Source organism: Lemur catta, chromosome 3 (genome assembly GCF_020740605.2).
Source record: "Lemur catta isolate mLemCat1 chromosome 3, mLemCat1.pri, whole genome shotgun sequence".
Lineage (NCBI taxonomy): Eukaryota > Metazoa > Chordata > Mammalia > Primates > Lemuridae > Lemur > Lemur catta.
Window position 1 is genome coordinate 23769224 of NC_059130.1, and position 20120 is coordinate 23789343.

At 38.6% G+C, this 20120-nt stretch overlaps 1 protein-coding gene across 2 annotated transcripts in view; it reads left to right on the plus strand.

The window, feature by feature from the left end:
* Positions 1-6118: 6118 nt before the first annotated feature.
* The window catches only part of LOC123633869 (Golgi pH regulator), a 44841-nt gene continuing 30839 nt past the window's right edge, over positions 6119-20120 (plus strand). The window contains exons 1-5 of one of the 2 annotated variants that reach the window (XM_045544854.1): positions 6119-6327; positions 14144-14203; positions 15199-15302; positions 19269-19375; positions 19801-19902. In XM_045544854.1, the coding sequence (XP_045400810.1) occupies positions 6286-6327; positions 14144-14203; positions 15199-15302; positions 19269-19375; positions 19801-19902 (415 nt within the window). In that variant the 5' untranslated portion in view covers positions 6119-6285. The remainder of the gene's footprint in view (positions 6328-14143; positions 14204-15198; positions 15303-19268; positions 19376-19800; positions 19903-20120) is intronic. The other variant, XM_045544855.1, reaches the window with a different exon arrangement.

A 20120-nucleotide genomic window follows, 5' to 3' on the forward strand; every position in this document is an offset into this window, starting at 1 on the left:
TGACTGTAGACCAGAGGGCTCCCCACCCCAACCAGTTCCCGTCAATTGAACTTTTGGACTTGACATTAAATGAAAGCTAAACTTTTATTGTATTAATCCACTGAGATGTCAAGATTTATCTGTTGTAGTATCTAGCATTATCTTGTCTGTTTACAAAAATTGGTATATTGAGGTTAGATGTGGCTATAACAAAAACCTAAAATATGTGGCTTTGACTTAACAGTCAGTGAATGGTAAAGAACTGGTAAAGAAACAAAAATCAAAGTCTACAAGGATAGAGGCCCAGATATTATGCTGTGCAAATATTTAATAAAAATATTACCTGTGATGACTTGTATATTAGTTATATATTGCTATGTAACAAATCACTCCAAAACTTAGTGGCTTAAAACAACAAGCATATACATATTATTTCTCATAGTTTCTGTAAGTCAGGAATTCTGGAGCAGTTTGGAGGTTTCTCATGAGGTTGCAGTCAGATATTGATGGAGCCTGCAGGTATCAGAGGCTTGGCTGGGATGGTGGGATCCACTCATTCACATGGCTACATGACTACCAAGTTAATGGGGCCAACTTGGTTCCCCTCCACCAGGGACTCTCCATGGGGCTGCTTGAGTGTACTCATGATCCAGTAGCTGGTTTCCCCCAGAAAAAGTGATCCAAGAGATCAAGGCAGAAGCTTCAATGCCTTTTCTGACCTGACCTTGGAAGTCACACACCATTACTTCTAACATTCCGTTGGTCATTTTCCCTTAGACTTCCCCAACCACTGTGAAGAGAATAAACTAGAAGGAAGCAAGATTTGAAGCAAAGACATCAATTTTGGCTCCTTTTCTGTTTTAATGATTTCATTGTCCATATGATGTGTATTATAACCTGCTCCAAATGCTCCTGTGCAATCGCTACCATAGGGAAGCCTTCATCCAAGGATAATGTGTGGTCATGACTCCTTTAGCCAGGACAGAGTTTTGGGGTCCTCTCTTTTTTTCCCTCTTTTCCTCTAGCTTCTGTTTTTCTCTAACACTTGGCTTTCTAGAAAACTGTTCAGTTTTTCTAATCCATTCAAGTTTTCCAGTTGTATTTTTCTTTCTCATTTGCTATAGTTTTCATTTCCACATTGGCTAGATCTGTAGATGGAAGAAGCAATGAGGCACCTCCAGAACTGAGTTAGACTAATACAACCAACATAAAATGATGGCATCAGTGTCAACAGAATATAATGCAACAAAAAAATTCTCAATAACATCTTTATGGCAGACATAATGGCAAAGGATGTTCTTAAGGCATTATAAAAATTGTTGATCTCTCCAGGGTCTCTCAAGCCAGAACCTCAACTTTCTCCAGTTTCTTTTTTCATAACTTTATCAGACTGAACAACTAAATTCTAGGACAACTCTGTATCTTTCTTGAATTACAGACTACTTATCTTCCTCTTCAATATTTTTAATATATTTACTTATCTAGTAGCCAAAGACCCTTCTTCTTTATATTTTTATTAATTCTGTTGACCTAATTACTGAGTCTAGTGAGGTCCTACACCTATTCTGGCACAGATGAGGCTCTCATTTTTATAGATAAGTAACAGACAAGGAAATTAACAACAAATAGGTAAAAGGTTTCAGAGACATGAGAAAACAATGAACACCAAAAGTAAAAGAATAACATAATTTCAAAAGATGTTTAAGAAAATAAAAATTTATTTACTTAAAATATCTTTTGTGCTCTCAAAAAAAGTTCAGAGAAAACACAGACTCTAAAACAAGAGATGAAACAAGATAATAGGGTAATAGATTGAACTGAAAAAGGATCTGGCAGTTAGCAAACAATGCCACAGCAGAAATTAAGAATAAAGAGCAGAATTAGCAACACATAAAGCCAAATCCATTTTGTAAAGAATCAACATCAGAAATTCTCCCAGGATGCCAAGTGGAAGGACAAAAATTATCAGGGAGGAAATAATAGATATGGAAGGAAGACAATAAAAATCCAATATATAAATACTGATGCTCCGGAAGAAAGTCAGGATATGTGAATCATAAGCTCTAAAGATGAATAGAAAGAAACTTCCTTGAGCTGATAAAGACCTGAAATTGCAAATTGGAAGTAATTCACCATATGCCAGGGGGAAAAGAAATTTAGATAAATTTTGATTTACAAGTGTAAAGACATAATTCTACAATTTAGAGATTTAGAAAACAATCCCTGCTATGGTTTGTGTACTGCTATTGAATAGTCATGTTTTTACATTCTTGTCCACTTGTGAACACAGGGTAGGGTCATATCCCTGTCAATAGGAAATAAGTCTTCCTGTGAAGATAATGGATATTTCAAACGTCAAATTCTGAAAAGGGAAAAATTCTAGGATGAGAAAAGAGAACTTGGAAGCTGGCAGAGGAAATTTTTTTCTCTGTCTGGGCCTCATTCTCTTGAGCTTGAAATCCAGAGGTCCTAATGTGCTCACCAGTGCTTCCACGAGATAAGGGAAAATGGTGTCTGCTATATGAAGGCAACTAAGGCACTAAGTTAGGGAGTTAATGAGTCAACATACAACAAGGACTTAAAACAGTACCAGGCACACAGGAAGCACTCGATAAATATTAGCTATCACCACCATTATTCTATGTGATACAACTACTATCATTTAGCATAGCATTATTAAATGATGGACCTTGGACTCAGCTGAGATACACAGACTTAAGAAAAGAGTTTATGCACTTGGTCTGAAAGGGTAGAGGGTAGAGATTCCCCCTCTCCCTCAGTGGCCACTTTTGGTCATGGAAATTAGCAATAGCTCAAAAGGAAAAGGGAAGCTGGAGTAAGGACAAGGAACCAAAAATTCATGGCTCTTAGTTTCAGCCATCGCCCCTAACGCAGAAATAGTCCTCGTGGCAGCTTTGGATGAACAGGATGTTTATGTTATCTACAAAGGAAGAAAATATCAAGCTGGCATCTTACTTCTCTGCAACATGTCAAATTTTAGAAATGTATTATTAATTTCAGATTCTACAGAACATCTATAGAGTATCGAGGATGAAAAATTTAAGCCAAAACTCCAACACAAGCCAAATTTCATTCATGAGTGAAGGCAATTGAAAGGTGCTCTCAATTATACAAAAACTCAAAACACCTGCAGACCTTTCATTAAAGAAAAATTGGGCTGGATGCGGCAGCTCATACCTGCAATCACAGCACTTTGGGAGGCTGAGATGGGAGAATTGCTTGAGGCCAGGAGTTCGAGAGCAGCCTGGGCAACAAAGCAAAAACCCAATCTCTACAAAAAAATTTTAAAAACTAGTTGGGCATGGTGGCGTTCACCTATAGACCCAGCTACTCAGCATGCCAAGGTGGGAGCCCAGAGTTCCAGGGTGCAGTGAGCTATGGTCACACTACTGTACTCCAGCCTGGGTGACAGAGCAACTTGGTCTCTAAAAATAAATAAATAAATAAATTTATTTCATGACCCACTCAAGCTAAAAGAGAAATATTTTTAAAAAGAATTTAGTATGAAAGAGGTTGATGATGAATACTGAAGATATTTAAGCATAAAATGAATTAAATGTAACTGTTGTAAGGATAGTTACAAAACATAATACAATTGTTATAAGTAATTCTTCACACATAATTGTTTTAAAGTAAGGTTTAAAATCCCAGATCATACCAACATAAACTTGGGAACTATGTGGAGTGGAAGGAGTATGGGAGAAAGAGAAATATGAGAAAGTAGAAGTGCCCTGGTATTCTTAACTTAACAAAGACATTATTTTATTCTCTATGAAGGTAATTAAAAATACAGGGTTGTATGCATCATTTTAAAACAAAATGCATGCCTTCTAAATTACTAGGAAAAAAATTCAAGGAACCTACAGTCTATACAGCAAAAAAGTTTTAAAAAGGAAAAAGGAATGATAAAAACCAGACACACAAAATAAGAGAACAGAATCATTAAACCAGCCAAATCTTTATTTTTATCAATATAAAATATGTGCAAAAAAGACATACTATGAATTACTTTGCACTGAAAAATAAGGCATTGGACTACATGAAGCCCTCACAAATATAAGGAGATATGGACACAAAAATAGTAGCAGTAAAAGACTTTAATATGCTTCCTCCAGTCCTTGACAAATTGGTCAGACAAAAATATAGAGGACCTGAATATAATTTACAAGTCTGATTTAATGGATATGTAATGGAATGTTAAATAAAATACTTTGTCTTGTCAGTATACTCTTTATAGCAGGTCTATCTGACTGTCAATCTCTGGATGAGGGGTAAACAATGGCCAGTAGTTATGAACATGACATATTTTGAAAAGCACCCTTGGCAAAATGGGATGCAAACTGAGGACTCAGTCAGAGCCCAGGTGGCTTGAAAGTCCATGGAGGGAAAGCAGAAGACCTCACTCACTATTGTAAGAGGACAACAGCAGCTAGAGAGGATTGGGGGAATAGTATCAAGGGTAGAGGTGGGAGGGTAAGCCGTTTTGGTGGCAGAGTCCACCACCACCATGAGAGACCTGTTTTGGGAGCAGAGTTGATCAGATATTAAATCTAGGTTTCTAGACATACTCTGCAATCAAAATCAAACCTTTGGGTTACTCAGGCCGGTCCTTGACCTGGACACAAGTGTTGCAGAAGGGAGAATCCTAAATGATGTTGCCCAAAGCTTTGCACAGGCCTTGGGTCAGCAGGGATTGCATACCTTTCTCTGCTATGCCAGGTTCACTCAGACCCCGATCCCCACTGTGCACCCCAGTAAGTCAACAAGGCAAACTGGTTTGCCTTGATAGGCTCCCCCAGACTTCTGCACTATCAGACAACTTTGAATGTCAGTTAGGTGCTGCTGTGTAGGCATCTACTTGCTTCCCTGATAGATATAGCCAGGGACACAAAGTTCTCTAGTTTAAGATGCTCCCATAATAGGGCTGCCTCCACAGCTCCTGGACATTCTGGATCAGAGGGTGGACATCTGATAGGTATTCTAGTTTTGGCTGCTTGGTATGACAGAGTTCAATTCAAAGAAAGACACATTACCTCGTGTGTAATAAATTTGTGAGTCTCCATTATTCAGACTATAGTAGTCTCAGCACTCAGATCCTAGGTGCCGAGCCCCCTCAGGACTGTGCTCCTGGGTCTTGACTGCAGCCATTCACACACACACACAGTGATTGATTTGGGCTGGAGCCAGTTTCCAGGACTATGAGACTATAGGGACTACAAGGACTAGCTAGGCCCTGGTGGGAAAGAATAAGCCCTATGGCACTGCATTAAGCCTTCGCAAAATGAGTACTGAATGGATGAGGCAGTGATTCAGTCTGTATTTGAGCTATGGCAGCATAATGGGAAGGGGAGGAGAGAGCTATTTCCTAAAATAACCCATTCAGACACTTAAAGAACTGTTCCTTGTTTTGAATTAAAATCTATTTCATTTAACTTCCAGTCCTTTGCCCGACAAATAACTCTCAGGGCCACATCAATTCTATTAATACCCATTTTTCACATGAACACAGCTTATGTTTCTTGGTCTTCTTTCTTCACTTCCTTCCAGTGGTCCTTACCTGGTGGCTCATCTTTGAGCATGCTCCAGTATGTCCATGTGTCTCTCAAAAGTGTGGTACAAAGAGTGCAGTACTTGCGTGATCTAGTTTGTATCCAATACAACGTGAGGATCATTGCTGTGCTCTACCTAGTGTGCTTTTTTTTATTGTCACATCAGAAATTTATCTGGTTAACTATGTTTAAAATCTCATCTGCCTTTCCACTCTTCCCTAACCTGTGGCTGTGTGCCTGTGTTTGCAGTGAAGTAAAAGTTGTAACATTTAGGACACAGTGCCTGATTCATGGCCTAACTCATTTTAGTAATAATCATTATTATTATTAACTTTATCTTATTAGGTATGATCATTACAAAATAGAATTACCACTTAAAATAAGATGCTAGCTCTCAGGTCCCTCCTCCTCCAGCCTCAGAAATGGAACCGATACCTCGCATTGCATGGGTTTGGGATTTCAGACAATACTATCACCCTAACTAAGCCCCGCCCCCGGGGCCTCAGCAGCCTGTCGCCCCGCCTCCGCCCCGCCCCCTCCAAGCCCCAGGCGGGAAGCGCAGGATGCAGCCGCTGATTGGCTGGCCAGGGCGCAGCTTGATGGCGTCGGGCTGGCGAGCCGCGGTCCGGGTTGCTGCACCTGGGTAAAGGCCGCCTGTGTGAGGGGGCGGGCGGCCCGAGCGTGCCGTGGGCTTGGGGAGTGGACAGGAGAGGCCAAGGCCTCCCTACGTTTCGCCATGAGTTTCCTTATAGACTCCAGCATCATGATTACCTCCCAGGTGAGTCACCGCCTCCCTCTCCAGACTGGCCCTCTCGGGGCCTCAGCGTTGCGGGCTGGCCCGGGGTCTCGCTCTCCTCCCGCGCAGCCCGCGCCCGTCCCACCGGCACCGAGAGCGCGGGGAGCGTGTGGGATTTGCTGCATTCGGTTCCCTCCGCCCTGGCTGGCAGGAGGCTGGCCTGCGGCCGTCCGCGCCCCAATCCGGCATCCATCCCGACTTTCCGGTCCACTTTTGGAAGGGGTCAGCAGGCCTCAACGCTTAGAGCCGGTGCCGCGAGACGGGAGCCGTCTTCAGAGCACCCCGGAGCTTCCGGACTGCGCAGGTGACCTGTGGACGGGGAAGAGTGTGGTTCCGGGCTTGTGTGCGGCGCGCCAATCAGGGCTGGTTACTGGGAACACGTGTGGGGTTTGCTGTTAGTTGTCAAATCCTGAATCCGGGTGTGGAGGTATTTGCTGCTTCAAAGCATAAGGTTATACTTCAAAGTATAAGGTTTCGTTCGTGCACTAACACCCCCCATACTTTATCATCTGCTTGCTACCTACCCTTTTCGAATCTTTTTCTGACCTTCGTTTCTTCTCGATTGGCCACCTTCATTCATTTGCACAGTCAGCAAACATTTATCGACCATTATATGAAGCTGTGAGGGTACAAACATATATAAGACACTGTCCCTGTTCTCCAGAGGCTTCGTTCGTGTAGTGAGCCTCTTGCTTTTACCATGTCATTCGTTACTCTTTTTCTTCTTTGCCTTTATCGTAGCACCGATATCATTTATGTATTTGTTTACGAATTTGTTTCTGAGATCCTGTCTTGTTCATAGCTGTATCCCTACCTGCAAGTGCAAGCATTCAATAAATAATTGTTGGCCAACTGTTAATATTTGTAGAAGCTCAGACTACCTGATTATTGACCTTTCTCCCCTCGTCTTTCCAATAATTTAATTTTTTTTTCTTGTCCTTTCTTTCAAATGTCAAATAACGGAAACAATTCCCTTTTGGGGCTTAAAGTAAACTAGATCATTGTTTTTGTATTGCTCCATCCTAATGCTTCTGTCTGCAGAGCATTGTCCTTTTGAAAAACTTTTATAACAACATTTAGGAAAATATGCAACAAGGAAAAGCTATCCATAATCCTACCACTCTAATACAGTAACTTTTATTTTTTTAATTTACCACATTTTATATAGTTTTTTATATATAGTTTTATTGTTTTTATTGGCTGCATAGTATTCAAATGTATCCATGTACAAAAATCTAAACATACAACTCTCCTACTTAAAACCTAAGGCTTCCTATTACCCTTGGTGACAGTTCAGGGTTATTTTTAGCCCTGGTACCAAGTCAAGAAAAACAGCAATAATTAAGTAGAATTCTTTTCACTCAGAATAAAGATAAGAATGTCAGTGGAAAACTACATTGGCATTGCATTACAGCTCTAAGATTTTTAACATCAATATAATCGATACAGTATTGAACCAAGAAAGTGGTTTTCTAATCTTTTATGCCTTACAGTCATGTACTTTAACTTTCATACATGCATTCACATGCAATATTAAATTTGATTGTTAAACCTACTCTTAATTGTTAAACCTACTCAAAGTATCTTTGCATGGAATGTTCTCTTCAAATACATATGTCATTACTGTATCATGATTTAGGTATTAGTAAAAATGTCGTTTCAGGGAGACTTTACCTGATCTCCTACCCCCAGCCATAGTAGCCTTCCATTCTGGCTGTCTTTTTTCTCATTTCCCTGTTTTATTTTATTCTTAGTATTTATCACTAACATTTCTTTGTGTGTTTATATGTGTTTATTATCTGTGGACTCCATGAAGTCCAAGGTACTATATTTCTTGTTCTCTCCTGTGTTCTTCAGCATCTAGATCAGTTGCTGGCATATAGTAGAGGCCCAGCAAATATTTAATAAAAAGCACCTCTCTACAGAGGTGTGGTTACCTTGGAAGCCACACCTTCCCCTGCCCCCATTTTTCCTGTTTTGTATGAACTGAAAGGTTTATTTGCAATGAAATCTTATCTTTTTTTTTTTATGCCCCCACTTTTGCAATGAAATCTTAAATTAGAGGTCACATATTGAAGCTTGCTCACCATGCCACAGGGTGAAGTTCAAACTTCTCAATGTGGCTCATAGGGTCTCTTATGTGCTTTTGTCTCTTCAGCCTTGCCTCTCATCATTTCCTCACTTCACTTTAGACTTCCTAAACTTCTTTTACTTTCTTAACCTGGCCATGCTAGATTTCCACACAGTCTGTTCTCTCTTTCTGGACATTTTCCCCAAATCCCTCCCCTTCTTTTTTCTGGCGAATTCCTATTCAGCCTTCAGATCTCAACTTGAACATCCAAGAAGCCCTCCCCAGACTGGACTAGATGACCCTACACCTGCTGTCATAATACCCTTCACCTACTGCCTTATAGCAACACTACCACATTGTTTTGTAATTACTTGTGTGTCTCCTCCATAGATTATAAACTCTGAGAGCAGCACCCATGCTCTCTTGTTTACCATTCCATCCCTAGGACATAGCACGTCTTAGGTACAAATAAATATTTGTTAAATGAATAAAAGAGTGAATAAATGATCCAAGAAAGGTGTCTTTTCCAGTTCTTTAACAACTATCCTGCTGATGGCCATCTTTTTTTTTTTTAATCTGCAGCTGATTTTCAACCTAGAGGTCATTTTTACAAATGCAGCTTTTATCTAACTCATATCGTGTTTTTAGCCCTCTGTGCAGTTATAAGACTTAATCAGTTCCAGAGTACACTCTGAGTTCCAAGGTCAAGGCTCTACTCTGCACAATTCTAAAGGTATTCTCTTCTTTGAATAAGAAGCTCTGCACCTTCCATTTTATTTGCAAAGCTGTTTGAAATTGCTTTTTCCTTCTGCATCCTTTTTGGATCCTCTATAATCTTGCCAGAATACATACTTCTCTTGGGTGTAATAAATTTTCCAGCTGCTTTTGTGTGTGTGTGTGTGTGTGTGTGTGTGTGTGTGTGTGTGTGCCTGCCTGTGTAGTCTAAAAGTCTTTTCAAGCTTTTTTTGTCAATGTGAAAGGAGCTCACAATGAAATATTACATATATATGTCTATTTCTCTTTTCTTCCATTCTCCATCTAGTCATGTGAACTTATAATTTTTGCTTGTTTTCCTTGTCTAAAGTCCAATTTCACAGTGATCTTGATGGTTTTTTTTTTTTTTTAATCATCCATCTCCACCATACACACCACTCTTGGTCCTCCTTGCCCAACTTCTCCACTTTCAGTCATGGCTTCATAAGTCATATAAATATGGACTCTAAATTCTGCATTTAAATCTTTCTCTACTGATAATTATTTATAATAGCCAAAGTGTCTCCTGGGTAGTCTAGGGGTTTGTTCTCCTAATCTATTTGCCACTTTCCTTTTCTACTTGATCTGTATTCATAGTTCCAACTTACTTTCTCATACCATCTTGTTCTTTTACCTATGTATAAAAGCCTATACTTAGATTACACTTCTCTGCTACTAATACAGGGGCCTGAAGGCTGCTGTAGAAAATCACACAGCTTGGCCAGGTGCAGTGGCTCACGCCTATAATCCTAACACTTTGGGAAATTGAGGCAGGAGGATTGCTTGGGGCCAAGAGTTTGAGACCAGCCTGAGCAACTTAGTGAGACCCTGTCTCTACAAAAAAATTTTCAAAATTGCTTAAAAAAAGAAAAGCACACAGCTGTCTATTAATAGTTCGCCAATGCCCTCATCTCTTTGAATCATTCTTTTTCTTGACTTTAATCAGCTGCTTGCTCCATTCCCCTCATAATTTCTCTGTCTTTCTCACCTTCCTCAAAGCTGCCTTTTCCATGCTTACCTCTCTTATTCTTAGCACATGACTTTGCCTCCTACTTTACTCAACAAAAGTGAGGCCGAACAGTATGATCTCTTTCTACTTCCTACATTTTAATTTAAGAGGTTATCTGTATTCACAACCATTCTCACCTCCTTTCCTCCCATGTCAGAAAATAGGATACCCCCTACTCCTGTTTAAGGCCATCCTCTCCACCTATGCCTTTGATCTTGGAGTAACTTATTTTGAAGTGGTTAAAAGCACAGGTTTGGAGTCAGTCACACAGGCTTCAGGTTGAATCCTGACACTCACTGTAAATTGTTTAACTTCTCTAGACCTCAGCTTTCTCTGTGAAAATAGGACAATCAAACATACCTTACTGGGTTTTTATGATTTTATGAGATTATAATGCCAAGTACTACTTAGCCTGGAATATAGTAAATAGTCAATAAAAGTTAGCTAATAATAATCAATAATATCAGCTCATCCTCTAGTATTTCATCAGTTCCTTCTCATCTTTGTTTATCTCCTCACTCTACTACTTTCTTCCCTTTGGCCTATAAACTTTCCCTTTACCCCCATTCTTCTCTCAGCTATTATCCAATGTTTTCTCTCTCATTCTTGGCTTTCCCCAGTTTAATTTGCATGTATTGTCTCCACCGCTTTACTTCCCATTCATCCCTTGACCAGGACCCACTACAGTCTGGTTCCTACCTCCACCCACTATTCAGACTGTTTTCTTTAAGGTCATTGTTGACCTGCAAGTTACCAAATCCGTTGAACATTTTTCAGTTCTTATGTTATTATCCCTCTCTACCTCATTTAATCTTCCTTTAAACCCTATTCTCATGCTTTCAGGACACCACACTCTCTTGTTTCTGTTATTTCTCTGACCATTCCTTCTTTGTCTCCTTCCTGGTCTCATCTTCCTATTCCTACCGTCTAGTCTTCTTGTCACATTGCTCTCCTCACTCTACATGCTAGTCTTTGGTGACCTCATGTGCTTTGGTGGTGTCAACTATGAGGTGTATCTGAGTCTTGCCTTCATAATCTGTCTTTTATTCAAATGCTTGCTGGATATCTTGACCCATCTTTCTGGATGGCCCTCAGGCCCTAAGCGTGTTTAAAAATGGGAGGCCGAGGCAGGAGGATTGCTTGAGCTCAGGAGTTCGAAACCAGCCTGAGCAAAAATGAGACCCCATCTCTACCAAAAATAGAAAAATTACCTGGGCACAGTGGTGCACATCTGTAGTCCCAGCTACTTTGGAGGGTGAGGCAGGAGGGTCACTTGAGCCCAGGAATTTGAGGTTGCAGTGAGCTATGATGATGCCACTGCACTCTAGCCTGGGTGACAAAGCAAGACTCTGTCTCAGAAAAAAAATAAAAATGAACTCATCAGCTTCCCCATCCTCCACCCTCATTCCCAAACCTCTTCTTCCTCCAATATTCTTTGTATAAATTAAGTAGCCTCACTCTTCATACTCTATCCCAGACTAGTCATCCTTGACTCCTCCCTGTTGATTATACCTTTTAAATAGTTCTCAAATCTGTTGCCTTCTCTTCTGTCACTAGTGTCTTAGTTCAGGCCTTTACCATATCTCATCTGGACTCCTGCAACAAATTCGTATAATGTTTCTCTAACTACAGTGTTGTTTTCTTCAAATGCATCTTCCACATAGCCACCATACTGCTGTATATAAAACAAATAAGGACATCTCATTTCCCTACTTAAATGACTCTCACCACCTACAGACTGTAATTGAAGCTCCTTAGTATGGCCTTCAGAGCTCTCAGTGATCAGTCCTCTGCTCCTCCTCTCTAGCTTCATTTTTAACTTCTTCCTTCTTTGAATTTTATCTTACAGCAGCACCAAATGGTGTGTAGTTCCCAGCATATACCATGCTATTTACTCTGTGCCTTTACTTGTGCTATTTGCTGTCTGGAAAGCCTTGTCCACCTACCCCCACTATTTCTGTCTTTTCCCTGCCTAAATCTCACTCATCCTTTGAGAGAGTGGTTTTTAATATTTTAGGGGTGTTGGAAAACTTTTGAGTGTGTGATGAATACCTTGGAACTTCTCTAGAAAAATGCACATAATCCCAAAATTTGCATACAATATCAGGTTTTAACCCCAAATCGAAAACCTCCTTCAGCTCAGGTATTATCTTCTCCAGAAAATCTGTCCTAACCCCCTACAGATTGGTTTGGTCTCCATGTTTCATATTGTTTTACAATATCATCTACATATAACTATCATTGCACATCCATATAACATTATAATTATTCCTGTAGTGTCTTCACCATTATATTGTGCACTCCTTGAAGATAATGACTATTGTACACATCTTTGTATCCCCAGCACCTAGCACAGCACATAGGAGTTATTACATAAATTTTGAGGAAGAGTGTTGCTGAGGAACAAACCATCCTTTACTATAGAACATTTAACCACTCAGCAAACATTTATGGAGAGCCTGCTCTGCCAGGTATTGTGCTGGTTGCTGAGGATACAAAATTAACAAGACAAGCATGGTTCTTGTCCTCCTAGAGCTTATAATCTAATGTCTTAAAAAATATTTAAATCAGACATGACAAAACTGTATGGTAAGTGCTTTGATAAGGCAAGTGCAGGGTAGAACAGAATTATATAAAAAGAGCAATTTATCTTTATTTGGGAGGGCAGAGAAGGCCTTCCAGAGGGAGTAAATATAAGGTAAGACCTATAGGATAACTGGGAAAGGACTGGAGAGAAGTTCCTGTCAGAGGACAACATCTATAGAGGTCTTGATATGAAAAAATTTATGTCTAAAGTACCAAAGGAAGTTCCATGGAGCTGAAAATATGAGTTTGATAGGCAAGGGGGCATGATCAGAGACTGGAGTAGTCTATGCTAAACTGTGCTCAGGAGTTTACACTTGGCTGGATGTAGTGGCTCCATGCCTGTAATCCTAGTACTTTGGGAGGCCAAGTTGGGAGGATCGCTTGAGGCCAGTAGTTTGAGACCAGCCTGAGCAAGAGCGAGATCCCGTCTCTACTAAAAATAGAAAAATTAGCCGTGTGTGGTGGCGTGTGCCTATAGTCCTAGCTGCTTGGGAGGCAGAGGCAGGAGGATCGCTCAAGCCCAGGAGTTTGAGGTTGCAGTGAGCTATGATGAAGCCACTGCACTCCAGCCCGGGTGACAGAGCAAGACCCTGTCTCAGAGAAAAAAAAAAAAAAGTTTACACTTGTATCCCCAGTGAAGGAGTCCTAGGAAGGGAATGCATAAAAGAATTTTATTCAGTTAAAAAGTTCCTAACCAATATAAGAAGAAACGAGTTGTGTCAGAGTGTGTGTGTATATGCATAGAAGGTTCTATTTACTAGTGGAAAACAAACCAGCTTTGTCAGCTGTCATGTGGCTACTGTCTCTGATGCCAGTTTGAAACAAAACTGACAAAAGAGGGATCCTGCAATCTCTTGGCTTTACACTCAGATGGAAACCACTTTGTATAGATTAGGCAGGATGGTGGAGAAGCTAAGAAAACTAGCTGAAGGAAACTCGTATAAAAAATATTAGGCTTTCTACTATTCCCATATTTTTTGTCTCAACTCCTCCTCCTTTCCTCTGAAGTTTTTGTTTGTTTTTTAAATACTTACAAACAGGGATCATCTATAAGAAACAAGTCTCACTGACTCCTTTTCTATTTGCTAACTTCTCTGACTCATAAAATGATTATCATAAGATTATGGGAAAATATATACTCCCATTTTTGTCTAACTTAAAACATGTTCTATAGCATGGAACATCAAAGCTCTAAGAGCATATAAACATCTACTTCCAATGTTAGCTTTACTAAGTAGATCTTATAAGAGTGGATCTCACTTTTAATATCTAAAATAAGTTAACTGTCTAGTTAACAGACCTTTTATCATGAAATAGTCTCTGTAAGGCACTTCTTAAAAGGAGGTGTATATTGACATTTTATCTTCTTTCTCCTCCAGATACTATTTTTTGGATTTGGGTGGCTTTTCTTCATGCGCCAACTGTTTAAGGACTACGAGGTGAGAAGAAATCATTGTGTAATGCTTATACTATATGAATTTAGGTTGTTTTAAAATGGGACAAGAAAAATGTGTCCATTAAAGACACACTTTTTTGTTTATTTCCAAGGTAGGAAGCTTTTGCCAAATAAGTGCCATATAACTATTAAATTGGAGAATATGATTAGGCTTAGTTGATTTAAAAGAGAAAGAACAAGGCAAGTCAGATATAACCCAGAAGCAAGGAGAAAGGAATGTCATGCCTTAGGCATATCAGGATATGTACCAATAGCAGATAGTTACTCTTTGGGAGAGAATTTAATTTATAATGTCTTATAAATGTTCCCTTTTATTTGTCTGTCTAGCCCTGAATTAGCAAACCTTACATTCTAAGTTAATAACAAAATCCCAAGGTTGGTTTGGTTCTTATCTTAAGCCTTGAATTCAGCAAATCACCATCCTAGACTGGACATTCCCTAATTAATCCTCCTCATTTAGTAATAAGATCACTGTTATGGACTACCATTAAGTCATTCCTAGGACATTCTTTTAAACCTCCCCAAAAAGTTTAGGTCATTGCCTGAAAGAGCCCAGGGTTCTGGAGATTCTGTTCTGCTCAATACTTTAAGGCCTCCCAGGAGAGGTTCCAGAACTGGTCCAGGATCTGCAAAGTGTTGAAGAACCACTTTTAACATTGACCATTATATACAAACCTGTCCTTTTCTTGTCATTATGCATCAGGAATTCTAAGTACCACTTCTGACCCTCTTAGTTCACGTTCTTATGCTTTAAATTCTCCATCCACAAGAGGATGTTGGTAATAGTGACTCAGGATTCAGAAATGCTACCTACTTTGATTTATTTCTCTAGCTCCAGGCAAGTTGTGGTTGCAGCCCTATTTCCAGTGGCTTGAGAATTGCTTCAGCATAACTTTTCTGATTTGTAACCAGAAGGAGATTATCAATTACATTTTCAAACAAGGAAATAACTTCTAGTCTCTATTTGGCTTCTAACAGGTGCGTCAGTATGTTGTACAGGTGATCTTCTCTGTGACTTTTGGGTTTTCTTGTACCATGTTTGAACTCATCATCTTTGAAATCTTAGGAGTATTGAATAGCAGGTGAGTAAGAGTACTAAATAACTTTCTTCTTGAAGAGTTCTGTGCTACTTTCTTTGTAGTGGCAGAGTTACCTGGATCTCATAGCTGAAAAATCCACCATATGGATAGTTTAGTCTTAGTAACTGCAATAATCACAGCAAATATGGGTTCCAGTCACCTAGTAAGTAGTTTGGCAAAGATTATGAAGTACCAGGGGAAAAAAATCTAACCATTAGCTCTGAAGAACCCACTGAGAAAGGCTGTGGAGCCTCAGTCCCAGGCTTCACTGCTACACGCTTTATTTTTCTCAGGCTGCTCACTGAGTGAATCCCAGTAATGGCCCTTCACGTTGTTCTACTGACTGAAAATCTCTACCTGAAAAGATCAGAATTCCACAGAACTGTTTAAGAACCTATCTGAAGACTGAACTCCAGTTTTTACCGACTTAGTTACCTTTATTGATTTTACAGACGAGGTCAAGTTTGATTGAATTTAGAGTGTTTTTTAAAACATTTGAAAAAGTAACTCTTCATTCCCCTCCAAATAACAGATCTGTTAGTTTATTGGACAGTTTATCCAAAATGTTTCTTCCTAGTTAAACTGCAAGCTTGAGTATTTTTTAGGCGAGCATTTGTATGTGGAGTTCATCAGCTGTGCTATGTAGACTTTTGTTGTACTTTTTTATCACCACAGGGAAGAATCTTTTAAGAAAAAAGTGGCATTGTACTCTAGTGAGGAATCAGTGCTGAGCTAAGCTGTATAAGCTCATTATAGACCTCTGACACTTGGGACTTACAGAGAGACTGTACTCCCAAATCCTTTTCTGAGAATCAGAGTTGAAAAAAATGTTAATTAAAAAAAATTTACAATAGAGGTAGTTAATCATAAAATATTTGAAATGTTAAAAAAAGAATCAGTTGATAATTATGGTCTCTTAATAGATCATTGAATAACATGTAGTATGGTAAAACAGGAATATGCTCTGACTCTCCTACTTTTAAACTTGTTCTATAATACAGATTTTTTTAGATGAGCTAGATATACATCCTGTGCCTATAGAGAATCAGCAAGTATTATTTTACCTAATGGTTATTAAATTTTATTATCACAGCCTAGATCTTTCACTGCTATCTAAGCAGAGGTTGGCAAACTTTTTCTGTTAAGGGCCGGATAGTAAGTATTTTAGGCTTTGTGGCCTATAGGGTTTCTATCACAACTACTCAACTCTGCTGTTGTAGAGTGAAAGCAACCATAGGCAATATGTAAACAAATGGGTATGGCTTTGCTCCAGTAAAACTTAATTTGTAAAAATAGGTGGCTACCAGGCCATAGTTTGCTGACCACTAACATAAATATTAGATAGAAAGGACTATGGCTCAGGTATTCTAAAACCATAGTTAATTGTTTTTGGTAGATGATGTTCCCCAACTTTTAACTCATAATTAATAACCCATATAGTAAGAAACATTAGTCATACTTGGTACATATTTCTTAAATAATTTAAAGAGTTTCAGAAGTAGCATTGCTAAAATCTGGTTCTTCTTTAGGTGCTTTTTTGGGGCTTGGGTTTGTGTAGACTGAGATAGGTCTTCAGTTACACCTATTTTTTCATGCTAACATTTCACTCAACTGTGAAACAGAAATGTTGACCCAGATCATGTATTATATCAGTAGATTCAGAACAGTTTTTAAAAGAAAATTTTGGCCCTGGTGAAGAGTATTCCTTTGACTAATCTCTGAGCAGGGGTTGTATGGCCTCCTCTTCAAATGTATAATGTTATTAGGATCCTTAATTTTTTCAAGAGAATGCCACTCAGCTCAAAAGACTAGTTAAAACACGTGGTTCACTTCTAATTGGCAGTATGGATTATACTTGTAATTACACTTATCATTTCACACCTTAGCTAAAATACTATATAGGATTACCTGGAGGATGTGCAGCTCATTTGCTTCCCTAGATGTTCTAAAGTGAGCTAATCCAGAAGAGCAAAAAACTATCAATATATCTAGACTAAATGGTATTGGTTCCTTTTGGGTCGCCTTTACTGAAGCGCTCTTTGTTTTATGTTGCCTGCCATTTGTACTAAGAAGAGAACAGTCAGAAACAGCCCTCTGAAAACTCATTGATATTTTTTTTTGAAAGGATGTTGTTGAGAACATTGTTAATTGCCCTCACATTTTCTTCTTTATGAAATCTTCAAAGAAACTTCACTGTAATTTTGGTAATAATTCAGTAATAGCAAATCAGTAATTATGCTTCCTTTGAGCTATTGGTTTGTTGTTTTCTTACACTGTGACTTTATCTAACTGATCAAATTTTTTATTTCATATTGACCATTAGAAAACTTAAAGCTAAAGTTATTATCTACTCATAGCAAGTTTTTAGATTTTTTTTTTTTTTAATTGAGACAGGGTCTTGCTCTGTCACCCAGACTGGAGTTCAGTGGTGCAATCAGCTCCCTGCAACCTCCAGCTCCTGGGCTCAAGCAGTCCTCCCAGCTCAGCCTCCCGAATAGCTGAGACTACAGGCACCATCATGCCAAGTTATTACAATTTTTTTTCCTATCTTTTGGAGAGATGAGGTCTCAATATATTGCCCAGGCTGGTCTCGAACTCCTGGGCTCACTCAAGTGATCCTCCCACCTCAGCTTCCCAAAGTGCTAGGATTATAGGTGTGAACCAGCACACCCAGCCCAGAGTTCTATCTTACAATAGCCATCAGACCTGTTCCAATTTTTTTTTTTAAGAGACAGGGTCTTGCTAGGTATTGCCACTAGGATGGCTATAACCAAAATGACAGACAATAATGAAGATGAGGAGAAACTGGAGCCCTCGTACACTACTGGGGAAAATGTGCAATGATGGAGCCACATTGGGAAGCGGTGGCAGTGCCTCAGAGATTAAATACAGATTTGCCATACGACCCTGCAATTCTACTCCATTTTTACCTAAAGAGAAATGAAAACATAGCTTGTCCAAGCCAAAACTTGTACACGAATATTCATAGCATGGCTATTTATATTAGTAATAGCTAAAAGGTAAAACAACCCAAATGTCCATCAGCTAATGAATGGATAAACAAAATGTGGCGTATCCATACAACGGGATGAATATTGTTTAGCCATAAAAAGGAAGGAATTGTTGCTAGACAATACAGCATGAATGAACCTTTTAAACATAATGCTAAGTGAAAGAAGCCCGTCACAGAAGATCACATGTTATATGATTACATTTATATGAAATGTCCAGAATAGGCAAATCCATAGAAACAGAAAATATATTGGTGGTTTCCTAGGGCTAGGGAGGTTGAGGGGAAATGGGGAGTGACTGCTAATGGGTACAGGGTTTCTTTATGGAATAATGAAAAAGTTCTAAAATTGTGGTGGTTGCACAACCCTATGAATATACTAAAAACCATTGTATATTTCAAGTGGGTGAATTATATTATTAAAACTGTTAGAAAAAGTGCTAAAAATTTTAATAAAATTCATTTTATAAACAGTAATAAATGTAGTCTTGTAAATCATAATGTTTAATTATATCAAGGGTACAAAGAAGTATTCCTAAGTCTTTATAGCATATTTTACTATTAACATTTATTTTCCTTTAATTCTCATATTGGAGTAAGAGTCCTAGTGGTGAGTGAAACGATAGTCATTCTACTACCAGTAATGGTATGTGTTGATATATGTTATGAATGCCTATGAATATATCTAAAGCATTAACATTCTTGTTTTAATAAGTGAAATTCTTAGGAGGTTAAGATGTTCATATATACCTTTCAAAAATTTATAATTGTACAACCTTATCAAAAAATTATAATTTTTAATCTCTACAAATGAGTAGATTATAACAGCCTAATGGGCTAATTAGATGAAATGTATTCAGTATGGAGTTCAAGGAGCAAGAGATCCCTTGGAAGAATAAAGAAAAGGAAAGTTGCTTCTCTCTCTCCCTCCCAATGATATTCTTTGACATTTATTTCAGCTCCCGTTATTTTCACTGGAAAATGAATCTGTGTGTAATTCTGCTGATCTTGGTTTTCATGGTGCCTTTTTACATTGGCTATTTTGTCGTGAGCAACATCCAACTGTGTAAGTATTTTACCTTCTCATATCAGCACACAGATGGAGATGAGTATATTGGGGGACTGAGGCTGTGGACAGCTTCATTTCTACATTAACTTTCAGTAGCTACTGCTATTGGAGACACACAGCATCTTAGAAAAGGTGGGCACAAAATAAATATTGAGTGAATGATTAGGTTATTTTTTCTGCCACCACTTTATTTCTGTTTCTACTTACTAATAATGTCTCCTTTAACTCAACCCACATCTTACTTTTAGCCAAATTACTCTTACAGGGTGAGGATGATTTCACTAAGAATTATATTGTTCCATCACTCATTTGTCAAGTAAATAGCAGGCAAATATTAATTAGCATGATCTCATATTTTTAAGTCAAGGAAGATCTTTAACATATATTTATTTTCCCTAACAGTCTTGTCTCCTCTGTCTTAGTGCATAAACAACGACTGGTTTTTTCCTGTCTCTTATGGTTGACCTTTATGTATTTCTTCTGGAAACTAGGAGATCCATTTCCCATTCTCAGCCCAAAACATGGTGAGTATTTATGGGAGAGCAAGGGACTGGGGAGATGATTTGTTTAATTTTCTAATTTAAAAAAAAAATTTTTTTTTAAACTGCTGATTATGAGAAGTGTAGCAAGTTATTTCTTTAAATAAATTTCTGATTTTGAACCAAATTTTCTCCTTCATCCTAAGTGGTATTTAATGCTGGTTTTAGAACAGACGTCTATCATTCTAGAGTAGGAATTTTTG